This window comes from Copadichromis virginalis, linkage group LG16, assembly GCF_057382275.1.
Source record: "Copadichromis virginalis isolate Kocher_CV1m ecotype Utaka linkage group LG16, C_Virginalis_male_GT1.1, whole genome shotgun sequence".
NCBI classification, from domain to species: domain Eukaryota; kingdom Metazoa; phylum Chordata; class Actinopteri; order Cichliformes; family Cichlidae; genus Copadichromis; species Copadichromis virginalis.
The window spans coordinates 20314865-20328674 of NC_140633.1; the positions used below are offsets into that span (position 1 = coordinate 20314865).

General features: G+C 39.4%; 1 protein-coding gene across 1 annotated transcript; it reads left to right on the top strand.

Annotated features, from left to right (window-relative positions):
- The first annotated feature begins 247 nt into the window (after positions 1-247).
- Positions 248-8735, top strand: LOC146690647 (uncharacterized). The gene is made up of 2 exons (XM_085433661.1): positions 248-6959; positions 8591-8735. The coding sequence occupies exon 1, from the start codon at positions 1763-1765 to the stop codon at positions 3320-3322; it is 1560 nt and encodes a 519-aa protein (XP_085289787.1). The 5' UTR covers positions 248-1762; the 3' UTR covers positions 3323-6959; positions 8591-8735.
- The last annotated feature ends 5075 nt before the right edge of the window (positions 8736-13810 follow it).

Sequence of the window (13810 nt, forward strand, 5' to 3'; positions counted from 1 at the left end):
TGAGTCAGTTTGGGTCGATGCTCAGTGTATTTTTCCACAACAATCTTGGTGACGAGGATGAGATTTCTTGAGTGATTTTTGTTCTCTACTTTCATTTTGATTCCAGGAAACCTGCAGGTAGACTCAATGAGTCTGAAAGAGCGCTTATGTCTGAGCAAAGTATGGAGAAGGCGAGTGCGTGGCAACTGAGATCAGACAGTCTCACCGCTGAAATCTCAATTATTAAAGAATCCAGAGTGGAGAGCGGCTGAGACCAACTTGAATTTCAGATTTTATTGAGGGTTTTTAAGGGGCAAGTATGATTAAGAACTGTAAAGTTACCCGGCGTTTGGTAAGGGTGTCAGCCATTCAGAGAAGTTCTGTAAACCGACAAGCACCTGATCAAACTACAAGGGTGCGCCTTGAGAGGTTCAAAGGTTTATTTTTATTCTTTTCATTGTTGGTTGTGGACATCTTAACTGTATAAACAACACACTGATTATACAGTTAAGATGTCCTTTTGTAATAATTACAGTTGGACCAAAATCAGCTCACAAAATGCTATAAGAAATAAATGTTTTGATAAAATATAAAGTGTGGTAAGTGATAGTAAAATAATGAAATATATAAGAAAGTCAAATGTGTAAAATTATAAAATAATATTGCAAAACCTAGTATGAACCATAACTAAGGTTAAATTACTATGATGTCCGCCCCAAATTTGTCAACAGATGCTGGGATCACCAAAAATAGTGCCAGGAGTTTCATACAGATGTGGTGAGAAGTTTAGAGGCTCTTATAATGATTATGAATATTATATTGTAGTTTGGGGCTTTTAATGATTTCTCTAACTTTACAGTATACATTTTAATGACTTTAAAAAGGAAGAATTGGGTGCAGAAGTTTGAATTTATTCACACAGGGTAAAAAGTATACATACAAGCTCAAGTATACCCATATGGAAAAGAAATAGAAAAAACTTATAAAAGACTTGCATAAGATGTGGCCTACTTCATATAGTGAATCATATAAGGCTTATGCGATTCACTCATGAAGGTGGCCACTTTCTCATTACTTTCATATATTGTTTTAGTAAGTATCCAAAATATACAAGTTTCATGTATATAATTTTTCAAGGGATCTTATATCTGTTTTCACTCTTGTATGCTTTTCATACAAGTTTCACACAAGACAGATACAGACTTTATAAGATGTATATATATATCGTTTCCATATGGGTATGCATGCACCCCACCTTAAGCTATATTAAGATAACAATGAATTAATATCAGTAGATATGAATACAAACTTCAGTCTAAGTAAAAACAAACCCCAACAACTTTTAATCGTACTCAGCTTGAATCTGAATAAAAAGAAGCAAAATAAAAAATATCTATTTCCTGATGCCTACATTAAAATTTAGGGAACACCTAAAATGTCCAACTGTAATTTGATATACAATGAAAAATTACAGTCTTTGAATTATGCATTTATTTAAGCAAATACAAAATAATTTGAAAATATCATGTGGTGAAATTATTATTAACCAGTCTGCTTTAAGAACAACAGTTACAATGGGTAATTTAAATTAATAGTTTATGCCATTTAAATGTCATGCAGCTGTGTCAGAGATTAGCTTAAACCCCGCCCCCAAACCTTTGAAGGTTCAACGTCAAAGAAAAGTGGATGACGTCACAGTGGCTGCAGCCGAACGTGGGCGGGGCTTAAACCTATATAAAGGAGCCGTCCAGACTCCCAAGCATTTGGTTTACAAAGAGCACACATGCCTAGTCCAACTCCAACCAGCCAACAATTTATTTCCTCTTCTACATTTCAGAGTCAGAGAAATAGTAATACAAACTTAAACATGACAACTCCACACAGTAACACCTCAGTGGAAACATGGAAGTCCTTAAGTGACCACTTTTTTGGTACAATTGTACCACAGTGGCAATCTCTGCAGTTCAACCCAGAGTACTGCAACACTGAGCTGCCTTCCACTTTGCTGAAAGACATGTTGAAACTTTGTTCCATGTTAGAGGACGCAATGGACACAACCGTGGAGAAGGGAGATCCAGTGTCCACGCAGAATAATGAGCTCTCTCTTCACTCAGTGCAAACAGAGTCCCCTGAGCAAACAGAAGAAACAGGAGCAAAGGACAGCATCCTAAAAGACATTTCTGTAGATGACCACTGTGATAAAGAAGAAACAGAAACTCCAGGACTGGAGGACTCTTCAGACTCAAAAAACCTCAAGCTGCATTTGACTGCAGAGGAGAGCAGTCTTGATGAAACATCCACAGATGACAGTGAAAACAGAGAAATTCTAACACTGCATCGTGTACCTGCACCACCTTGCGTATATCCAGATATTTTAATAGGTTTCAGCTGTGAGTCATCTGAGGAAGAAGCGTCTGTGTCATCCCAGATGTTTCCTCCTCAAACCCTCACCGCAGCCACAGTAGAACCGAAGAAGAGCTGTTTGAAGGAAAACTACTCAAAAGACTTGGACAACATAGAAGCTTTCCCCCTGGAAAAGCCTGTGAAGAATGCTATACATGTGTCAGTCGGTAATGGTGATTCAGATATTGGTTCTTATGATGTCACTCTGGCATCTGATTATCTGTCTGAAGAAAAGATTTGTGTTTATAAAGTTATTCAGTTGGTAGTTTCAGAGGCCGCAGGCAAAGCCTCGTCTAAATACAAGGACTTCACACGGTGCCACAACTCCGACTCTATCAGCGATCGCCTGCTTGAAAAAATCTGGCCTCAGATTGACGAGAGGGATTTGGATCTATCTCCAAAAACGCTGACCAATATCAACAAGGACATTTTCACCAATCTTTGCAAAGCACATAACTGCAAGGAGAAGTATTTGATTTTATGTCTGAGGGAACAGCTTGACGATATTACTGTCCCAACATTTACAAAACACCTGTTGGCCTTACCAAAAAGAGTACTCACTATATATAAAAACCGAGAAGAGTACGTAAAAGTTGTTGAAAGCTTCACTAAAGATTTGGTTCTGCACGCTATAAGCAACGCAAATGAGGCAAGGAAATTGCCTCCAGGGGCAGATAAAGCCATCATGAACAGGTTTACCCACAGGATTTGGGCTAAAATTTTGTCCCAAAAGCTTAAAATGTCCTTAGAGAACACTGAAGAAGTCAGTGTGAAAGTGTACAATGAACTCCGGCAAAAGTGGAAAAATCCAAACACTGTCCTGGAGTTAATGTTTAATGGCCAAGACAATATTGACAACGTGATTGTCAAAAGTTTCAAAAGAAATGCCCCATTGAAGAGACCTAATTTCTTCTCTAGGGTTTTCTCACGAACACGTTAAAGTTTACCTGACACCTGCATCTAAAAAGCTGCGTTTTCAAAAATACCTGGGTACATGTGGACGTAGCCTAGATGCATTACATTTTTATTATAATTCTTCATTGTTAATGTTAAAACCAGACTACTTTAAAATAATTGTCTCATGAACCACCTGGTTGATAATAATTTCACCACATTACATTATAACATTTTTCTGTCCTTTATCCCGTCTTCCTTCTCTCACCCCAACCGGTCGCAGCAGATGGCCGCCCCTCCCTGAGCCTGGTTCTGCTGGAGGTTTCTTCCTGTTAAAAGGGAGTTTTTCCTTCCCACTGTCGCCAAAGTGCTTGCTCACAGGGGGTTTTCTCACGAACACGTTAAAGTTTACCTGACACCTGCATCTAAAAAGCTGCGTTTTCAAAAATACCTGGGTACATGTGGACGTAGCCTAGATGCATTACATTTTTATTATAATTCTTCATTGTTAATGTTAAAACCAGACTACTTTAAAATAATTGTCTCATGAACCACCTGGTTGATAATAATTTCACCACATTACATTATAGCATTTTTCTGTCCTTTATTCCGTCTTCCTTCTCTCACCCCAACCGGTCGCAGCAGATGGCCGCCCCTCCCTGAGCCTGGTTCTGCTGGAGGTTTCTTCCTGTTAAAAGGGAGTTTTTCCTTCCCACTGTCGCCAAAGTGCTTGCTCACAGGGGGTCATATGATTGTTGGGTTCTGTACTATTGTAGGGTCTACCTTACAATAGAAAGCGCCTTGAGGCAACTGTTGTTGTGATTAGGCGCTATATAAATAAAATTGAATTGAATTCAAATAAAAATGAATTTTAAAAAAAGTTTTAAAAGTGTACTTAGTTTTATTTGCTGTCAATTTGCCTAGAATGGAATATCAGATTAGAACGGCCTCTAAAATATAATATTTAATTTATTAAATAAATCAAATGATTTACAGAAAATAAAATTCAAAAACACTTTCATTTTCACTGTATCTGTATGGCTATAGAGGAGCTGTTATTATTTTGCCTGTTTGTCAGTGCTGGTACGAACCCCGTTGGTGCTGTGTTGATCCTTTTGCAGAGGTTTGAAGTTTCTTTCGATAAATCTGAGTCAGTTTGGGTCGATGCTCAGTGTATTTTTCCACAACAATCTTGGTGACGAGGATGAGATTTCTTGAGTGATTTTTGTTCTCTACTTTCATTTTGATTCCAGGAAACCTGCAGGTAGACTCAATGAGTCTGAAAGAGCGCTTATGTCTGAGCAAAGTATGGAGAAGGCGAGTGCGTGGCAACTGAGATCAGACAGAGTCACCGCTGAAATCTCAATTATTAAAGAATCCAGAGTGGAGAGCGGCTGAGACCAACTTGAATTTCAGATTTTATTGAGGGTTTTTAAGGGGCAAGTATGATTAAGAACTGTAAAGTTACCCGGCGTTTGGTAAGGGTGTCAGCCATTCAGAGAAGTTCTGTAAACCGACAAGCACCTGATCAAACTACAAGGGTGCGCCTTGAGAGGTTCAAAGGTTTATTTTTATTCTTTTCATTGTTGGTTGTGGACATCTTAACTGTATAAACAACACACTGATTATACAGTTAAGATGTCCTTTTGTAATAATTACAGTTGGACCAAAATCAGCTCACAAAATGCTATAAGAAAGAAATGTTTTGATAAAATTATAAAGTGTGGTAAGTGAGAGTAAAATAATGAAATATATAAGAAAGTCAAATGTGTAAAATTATAAAATAATATTGCAAAACCTAGTATGAACCATAACTAAGGTTAAATTACTATGATGTCCGCCCCAAATTTGTCAACAGATGCTGGGATCACCAAAAATAGTGCCAGGAGTTTCATACAGATGTGGTGAGAAGTTTAGAGGCTCTTATAATGATTATGAATATTATATTGTAGTTTGGGGCTTTTAATGATTTCTCTAACTTTACAGTATACATTTTAATGACTTTAAAAAGGAAGAATTGGGTGCAGAAGTTTGAATTTATTCACACAGGGTAAAAAGTATACATACAAGCTCAAGTATACCCATATGGAAAAGAAATAGAAAAAACTTATAAAAGACTTGCATAAGATGTGGCCTACTTCATATAGTGAATCATATAAGGCTTATGCGATTCACTCATGAAGGTGGCCACTTTCTCATTACTTTCATATATTGTTTTAGTAAGTATCCAAAATATACAAGTTTCATGTATATAATTTTTCAAGGGATCTTATATCTGTTTTCACTCTTGTATGCTTTTCATACAAGTTTCACACAAGACAGATACAGACTTTATAAGATGTATATATATATCGTTTCCATATGGGTATGCATGCACCCCACCTTAAGCTATATTAAGATAACAATGAATTAATATCAGTAGATAGGAATACAAACTTCAGTCTAAGTAAAAACAAACCCCAACAACTTTTAATCGTACTCAGCTTGAATCTGAATAAAAAGAAGCAAAATAAAAAATATCTATTTCCTGATGCCTACATTAAAATTTAGGGAACACCTAAAATGTCCAATTGTAATTTGATATACAATGAAAAATTACAGTCTTTGAATTATGCATTTATTTAAGCAAATACAAAATAATTTGAAAATATCATGTGGTGAAATTATTATTAACCAGTCTGCTTTAAGAACAACAGTTACAATGGGTAATTTAAACTAATAGTTTATGCCATTTAAATGTCATGCAGCTGTGTCAGAGATTAGCTTAAACCCCGCCCCCAAACCTTTGAAGGTTCAACGTCAAAGAAAAGTGGATGACGTCACAGTGGCTGCAGCCGAACGTGGGCGGGGCTTAAACCTATATAAAGGAGCCGTCCAGACTCCCAAGCATTTGGTTTACAAAGAGCACACATGCCTAGTCCAACTCCAACCAGCCAACAATTTATTTCCTCTTCTACATTTCAGAGTCAGAGAAATAGTAATACAAACTTAAACATGACAACTCCACACAGTAACACCTCAGTGGAAACATGGAAGTCCTTAAGTGACCACTTTTTTGGTACAATTGTACCACAGTGGCAATCTCTGCAGTTCAACCCAGAGTACTGCAACACTGAGCTGCCTTCCACTTTGCTGAAAGACATGTTGAAACTTTGTTCCATGTTAGAGGACGCAATGGACACAACCGTGGAGAAGGGAGATCCAGTGTCCACGCAGACTGATGAGGCCTGTCTTCACTCAGTGGACACAGAGTCCCCTGAGAAAACAGAAGAAACAGGAGCAAAGGACAGCATCCTGAAAGAAATTTCTGTAGATGACCACGGTGATAATGAAGAAACAGAAACTCCAGGACTGGAGGACTCTTCAGACTCAAAAAACCTCAAGCTGCATTTGACTGCAGAGGAGAGCAGTCTTGATAAAACATCCACAGCTGACAGTGAAAATTCCGAAATATCACTGCATCGTGCACCAACGCCACCTAACATATATCTAAATGTTTTTATTGGTTTTAGTGATTCATCTGAGGAAGAAGCGTCTGTGTCGTCCCAGATGTTTCTTCCTCAAACCCTCACCGCAGCCACAGTAGAACCGAAGAAGAGCTTTTTGAAGAAAAACTACTCAAAAGACTTGGACAACATAGAAGCTTCCCCCCTGGAAAAGCCTGTGAAGAAAACACTACATAGGTCAGTCCATAAGTCTGATTCAGATATTGGTTCTTATGATGTCACTCTGGCATCTGATTATCTGTCTGAAGAAAAGATTTGTGTTTATAAAGTTATTCAGTTGGTAGTTTCAGAGGCCGCAGGCAAAGCCTCGTCTAAATACAAGGACTTCACACGGTGCCACAACTCCGACTCTATCAGCGATCGCCTGCTTGAAAAAATCTGGCCTCAGATTGACGAGAGGGATTTGGATCTATCTCCAAAAACGCTGACCAATATCAACAAGGACATTTTCACCAATCTTTGCAAAGCACATAACTGCAAGGAGAAGTATTTGATTTTATGTCTGAGGGAACAGCTTGACGATATTACTGTCCCAACATTTACAAAACACCTGTTGGCCTTACCAAAAAGAGTACTCACTATATATAAAAACCGAGAAGAGTACGTAAAAGTTGTTGAAAGCTTCACTAAAGATTTGGTTCTGCACGCTATAAGCAACGCAAATGAGGCAAGGAAATTGCCTCCAGGGGCAGATAAAGCCATCATGAACAGGTTTACCCACAGGATTTGGGCTAAAATTTTGTCCCAAAAGCTTAAAATGTCCTTAGAGAACACTGAAGAAGTCAGTGTGAAAGTGTACAATGAACTCCGGCAAAAGTGGAAAAATCCAAACACTGTCCTGGAGTTAATGTTTAATGGCCAAGACAATATTGACAACGTGATTGTCAAAAGTTTCAAAAGAAATGCCCCATTGAAGAGACCTAATTTCTTCTCTAGGGTTTTCTCACGAACACGTTAAAGTTTACCTGACACCTGCATCTAAAAAGCTGCGTTTTCAAAAATACCTGGGTACATGTGGACGTAGCCTAGATGCATTACATTTTTATTATAATTCTTCATTGTTAATGTTAAAACCAGACTACTTTAAAATAATTGTCTCATGAACCACCTGGTTGATAATAATTTCACCACATTACATTATAACATTTTTCTGTCCTTTATCCCGTCTTCCTTCTCTCACCCCAACCGGTCGCAGCAGATGGCCGCCCCTCCCTGAGCCTGGTTCTGCTGGAGGTTTCTTCCTGTTAAAAGGGAGTTTTTCCTTCCCACTGTTGCCAAAGTGCTTGCTCACAGGGGGTCATATGATTGTTGGGTTCTGTACTATTGTAGGGTCTACCTTACAATAGAAAGCGCCTTGAGGCAACTGTTGTTGTGATTAGGCGCTATATAAATAAAATTGAATTGAATTCAAATAAAAATGAATAATAAAAAAAAAGTTTTAAAAGTGTACTTAGTTTTATTTGCTGTCAATTTGCCTAGAATGGAATATCAGATTAGAACAGCCTCTAAAATATAATATTTAATTTATTAAATAAATCAAATGATTTACAGAAAATAAAATTCAAAAACACTTTCATTTTCACTGTATCTGTATGGCTATAGAGGAGCTGTTATTATTTTGCCTGTTTGTCAGTGCTGGTACGAACCCCGTTGGTGCTGTGTTGATCCTTTTGCAGAGGTTTGAAGTTTCTTTCGATAAATCTGAGTCAGTTTGGGTCGATGCTCAGTGTATTTTTCCACAACAATCTTGGTGACGAGGATGAGATTTTTTGAGTGATTTTTGTTCTCTACTTTCATTTTGATTCCAGGAAACCTGCAGGTAGACTCAATGAGTCTGAAAGAGCGCTTATGTCCGAGCAAAGTATGGAGAAGGCGAGTGCGTGGCAACTGAGATCAGACAGAGTCACCGCTGAAATCTCAATTATTAAAGAATCCAGAGTGGAGAGCGGCTGAGACCAACTTGAATTTCAGATTTTATTGAGGGTTTTTAAGGGGCAAGTATGATTAAGAAATGTAAACTTACCCGGCGTTTGGTAAGGGTGTCAGCCATTCAGAGAAGTTCTGTAAACCGACAAGCACCTGATCAAACTACAAGGGTGCGCCTTGAGAGGTTCAAAAGTTTATTTTTTATTCTTTTCATTGTTGGTTGTGGACATCTTAACTGTATAAACAACACACTGATTATACAGTTAAGATGTCCTTTTGCAATAATTACAGTTGGACCAAAATCAGCTCATAAAATGCTATAAGAAAGAAATGTTTTGATAAAATTATAAAGTGTGGTAAGTGATAGTAAAGTAAGGTACGGTGGCCCTGAGAGGCCAAACGGACTGCAACTTCAGAAAACACTTGCAAAAAGAAAAATGCTGCAAAAAGAAAAATGCTGCAAAAAGAAAAACGCTGCAAAAGCACACACAACACAACAGAAATAGGAAAAAAGACAACGGAAATGTTTCTGGGGAGACAATAACCGGACGGACCAGTTGCACGAACCAAAACAAGCTAACAATTGCACTGGGACTGGGAGAGACTTCAAAGAAGTGGAGCGGCCAAAGAGTAAACTTTCAAAAGTAAGTTCTGAATATTATGTCACTTATTTATGTGCAAATGTTTAATAATGAGGAACATTAAAACATTACTGTTGGCCACATACCGGTGTTGTGCCAAAAAGTGATCGTCTGCCAAAAACTGATTGCTGGTATTTAAACTGCTAGTAACTTGTTGGGCTATAATATGTGAAACATATGTCAAATGCATCCCTCATGGATGACATAAAGTCATATTGAGCCACAAACAACATTCGTGTAACAAGATAGAAGCCATAATCAGTTTTTGGCAGTGACTTTTATATAACATTTATTTATGCAGTTAAAAAAAAAAAAATCTCATTAACATTACAAATGTCTTTTGTAAGAGTAAGTTGGCCAAGAGGACAGCAGAAATGGCAGCAAATATTACAATAGTTCTGTAAAAATATTTTAAGTGGGGATAAAGGACCGGATTGGTTATAATGTAAGTACAATAACACAGAGTTGTAAAGATACTTGAAAAAACAGATGATTTTTTAATTCTATATATAACCCCTTTGTAAACGCTGTTCACCGAAGTCTATTTACCAACATACGTAAAGATATTACACATAAAAAATACACGGAAACATTGGAAATCAGTTTTTAGCAGGCAATCACTTTTTGGCACAACACCGGCAAAGTTATGTGACATTAGCCATGTTTGTACTTTCAGCATTTACTTTGTTTTAAATCCTTTATTTATACGCCGTTAGATAGTCGACCTTAATCTTACAGAGAATCTGATGATTTTGTGGATAATTAAAGTCAGTCATATATCCACAAACACAACAGGCTGAAAGTCAGTGATGCTGCTCGGTTTGCAGTCCTGAATATCACGGCACAAGCAGGATCCACTGCACTGTTAATGTTAGCTATGTTACATTGCTGCCTCTGTTCGGTGGTGTCAGCCAAACGGACTTTAACGTGTGTTTGAACGAGCTGACGGTTCACTCGTTAAGCTGAAAGAAAGATGCTTTAATCACAGGAGTCACACATGTGTCCACTGTACCATCTGGGAACTCTTCTTGTTTAGCACTCGTAATAACACAAACACTAAATCCTCCTGTTTGTAGCAGTGTGTACACCTGAGACTGTCACCTGTCTGTCTGTCCTGCACTCTCTCTCTGTTTCTTTCTCTCTGATTGTGGAATAAAAGTATGAACATGTGTTTATAAGTTACACTTGTGTTTGAATCCTGCAGCTTATCACACATTTGATTTCCATGTGTGACAACTGCAAGTGTCCAGAGTGAGGACAGACTGAGGGACCCACTGCTGCACATCATCTGTGAGGCTTTGCAGCCCTGATGATCCACCAGGAGAAACTCAGCAGTGTGTGAGTAAGAGGAGGAGGAAGAGCCAGCAGCAGCTGACAGATGGAGAGAATAGACAGACTGTTCCCTGTTTGTGAAGGACTGCTAGGAAAGTTTAACATAACTAATTGTCTGTCCTGAATCAGTCTTATTAGGTAATGTTCAAATAATTTTATCATCCCAGTGTTTTCAGTGTGGGAGAAAGTACTCAGGGCATTCAGGTTACACACTATGAAAGGCAGCAACAAGTTTAATGTTCAGAAACCTAAAGTATGTATCAGCAGCAGAATGGAGCTAAAAATAAATGTTTGTTTCAGTTCTATGAAGCTTTGAGTATTTTGGATTAGTAGCACTGCTGTGTTTGTTGCATCATATTGCTGTAATTGTTTATATGCTTTATATATTCTGAGGTAAGTTGATCTATAGTGTTACATCATATTCTATAAGGATGTTATGTGTTTGTATACTTTCTGCCCAGTTTGACCCATTTAACAGAAGTCAGCCTGTTTAAGGCTCTGATGTCTATTCTGTATGACTTAAAGCAGTTATGACATGGTCTGATTTTCTCACCCAATAAAGGAATATTTCATATATCAGTCTACTCTTCATTTTATCAGACACAGTTATCACAGCTCGTACATTTTCTTTTTACACATATATGTAAGCATTGAGCCAAATGTAATAATGCCAACAAATTAAATGAACAATATTTGTCTCTTATATATAATCAGAATCAGAATCAGAATGGGTTTATTGCCAGATGTTGAGGTTTACAACATTAGGAAATTGCTGCGGTGCTTCAGTGCAGACAATAAGAATTAAAGTGCTATGTAGAAAGAAAGATATGTGCATGAGATATACATGAGATATATACATGAGAATAAGAATTAAGAGTGCTACGTAGAAAGATATATACATGAGTGCAGGTGGTGATCAGTGCCAGACATGAAATGATGCAGTGACACAGCGTAGGGTCATGTGTTAGTGGCGGGGACAGTCATGTGGTTATTGTTCATGTGTCCAACAGCAGAGGGGAAGAAACTGTTCTTGTGGCGAGAGGTTCTGGTGCGAATGGACCGGAGCCTCCTGCCTGAGGGGAGCAGGTCAAACAGACTGTGTCCCGGGTGAGAGGGGTCAGCTGAGATCCGGGCTGCACGCCGCAGTGTCCTGGAGGTGTACAGGTCCTGCAGAGATGGGAGTCTGCAGCCAATCACCTTCTCAGCAGAGCGCACAACACGCTGCAGTCTCTGTTTGTCCCTGATAGTGGCTCCAGCGTACCACACGGTGATGGAGGAGGTGAGGATGGACTCGATGATTGCAGTGTAGAATTGCATCATCGTCCGTGTTGGCAGGTTGAATTTCTTCAGCTGCCTCAGGAAGTACATCCTCTGCTGGGCTTTCTTGATGACGGAGGTGATGGTGGGCTCCCACTTCAGGTCCTGGGTGATGGTGGTACCCAGGGAGCGGAATGAGTCCACAGAGGTGATGGGGGTGTCAGTCAGAATGATGGGGGGGAGTGGGGCTGTGTGCTTCCTGAAGTCCACAATAATCTCCACTGTCTTCTGGGCATTCAGCACCAAGTTGTTGTGGCTGCACCAAGACACCAGACGTTCAACCTCCCTCCTGTAGGCAGACTCATCCCCGTCAGAGATGAGCCCAATGACGGTGGTGTCATCTGCGAACTTGATTAGCTTGACAGACTGGTGGGTGGAGGTGCAGCAGTTGGTGTACAGGGAGAAGAGCAGAGGAGAAAGAACACAGCCCTGGGGGGAGCCGGTGCTGATGGTCCGGGAGTCCGAGACATTCTTCCCCAGCCTCACGTGCTGCTTCCTGTCCGTCAGGAAGTCAGTGATCCACCGGCAGATGGGATCAGGCACATTCATCTGGGAAAGTTTGCCTCGGAGATGGTCTGGAAGGATGGTGTTGAAGGCAGAGCTGAAGTCCACAAACAGGATCCTGGCGTAGGTTCCTGGGGAGTCCAGATGCTGCAGGATGAAGTGTAGGGCCATGTTGATGGCGTCGTCTACAGACCTGTTGGCTCTATATGCAAACTGCAGGGGGTCCAGGAGGGGGGCCGTGAGGGTCTTGAGATGGGAGAGAACTAGGCGCTCAAATGACTTCATGACCACAGATGTCAGAGCCACGGGTCTGTAATACATCTATATATACACTGTCACAGATACTTGTCTTTAAGTGAAGATTTAAGGTAAAAGGAAATATAAATAACTGCAACTTGAATCTTTACTGAAGCTCAGTGTTTGGCACAGAGTTCATGTTCACTGCTGTAATAACTAATAATGATTAATATAATATTGGCCATATTATATTTACATTACCAAAGTGAGATGACTTTAGTCTCATGAACAACATTAGCTAATTGTTATTTACTAACTAATCTTAAATGACTGTTCAGTACAGAAATGAAGCCCAAAAATCATGTTTTACTGTCCTGTGGTCTCAGCCTCAGATACTTATCAAATCACACAAAGCTCATGTAGAAACAAATGTACAAAATATGTTCTCCTTCATTTCTGTCAAACAAAGCTGTATGAAACGTTTCCAGCTGTTAGTATCATGGTTGCTAGGCAACCTGGGCAGCGTGACAGAGGCTAGACCGTCCCATCTCACAAGCCTACAAGCCTCACACTTCCGGCCTCAGCGGTCTTTGAGTGCGGCCCTTGAGGACCGTTAAGGCTGCGTACTTTAAGGCTGCAGACCCTGAATTGGGAAACAGTCCCTGAATTGGGATACAGCCATACATACATGTTTTGGTTCGTGCAACTGGACCGTTCGGTTATTGTCTCCCCAGAAACATTTCCGTTGTCTTTTTTCCTATTTCCGTTGTGTTGTGTGTGCTTTTGCAGCGTTTTTTTTTTTTTTTTTGCAGCGTTTTTCTTTTTGCAGCGTTTTTTTTCGTTTTGCAGCGGTTTTCTTTTTGCAGCATTTTTCTTTTTGCAAGTGTTTTCTGAAGTTGCAGTCCGTTTGGCCTCTCCGGGCCACCGTAATACACCCCTTTATACATACATATACAAAATGTCACTTATGTCAATACTGTTTTTAAAAATCGTTAAGACATTTATTCAATTCATAGCCACCGGTAATAACTGAATAAGAGACAAGCCTGTAGCTAACTTGGCCACTGACAG

Coding starts and splice junctions, on each gene's coding strand:
- LOC146690647 (XM_085433661.1), top strand. CDS start 1,763: ATGCCTAGTCCAACTCCAACCAGCCAACAATTTATTTCCTCTTCTACA.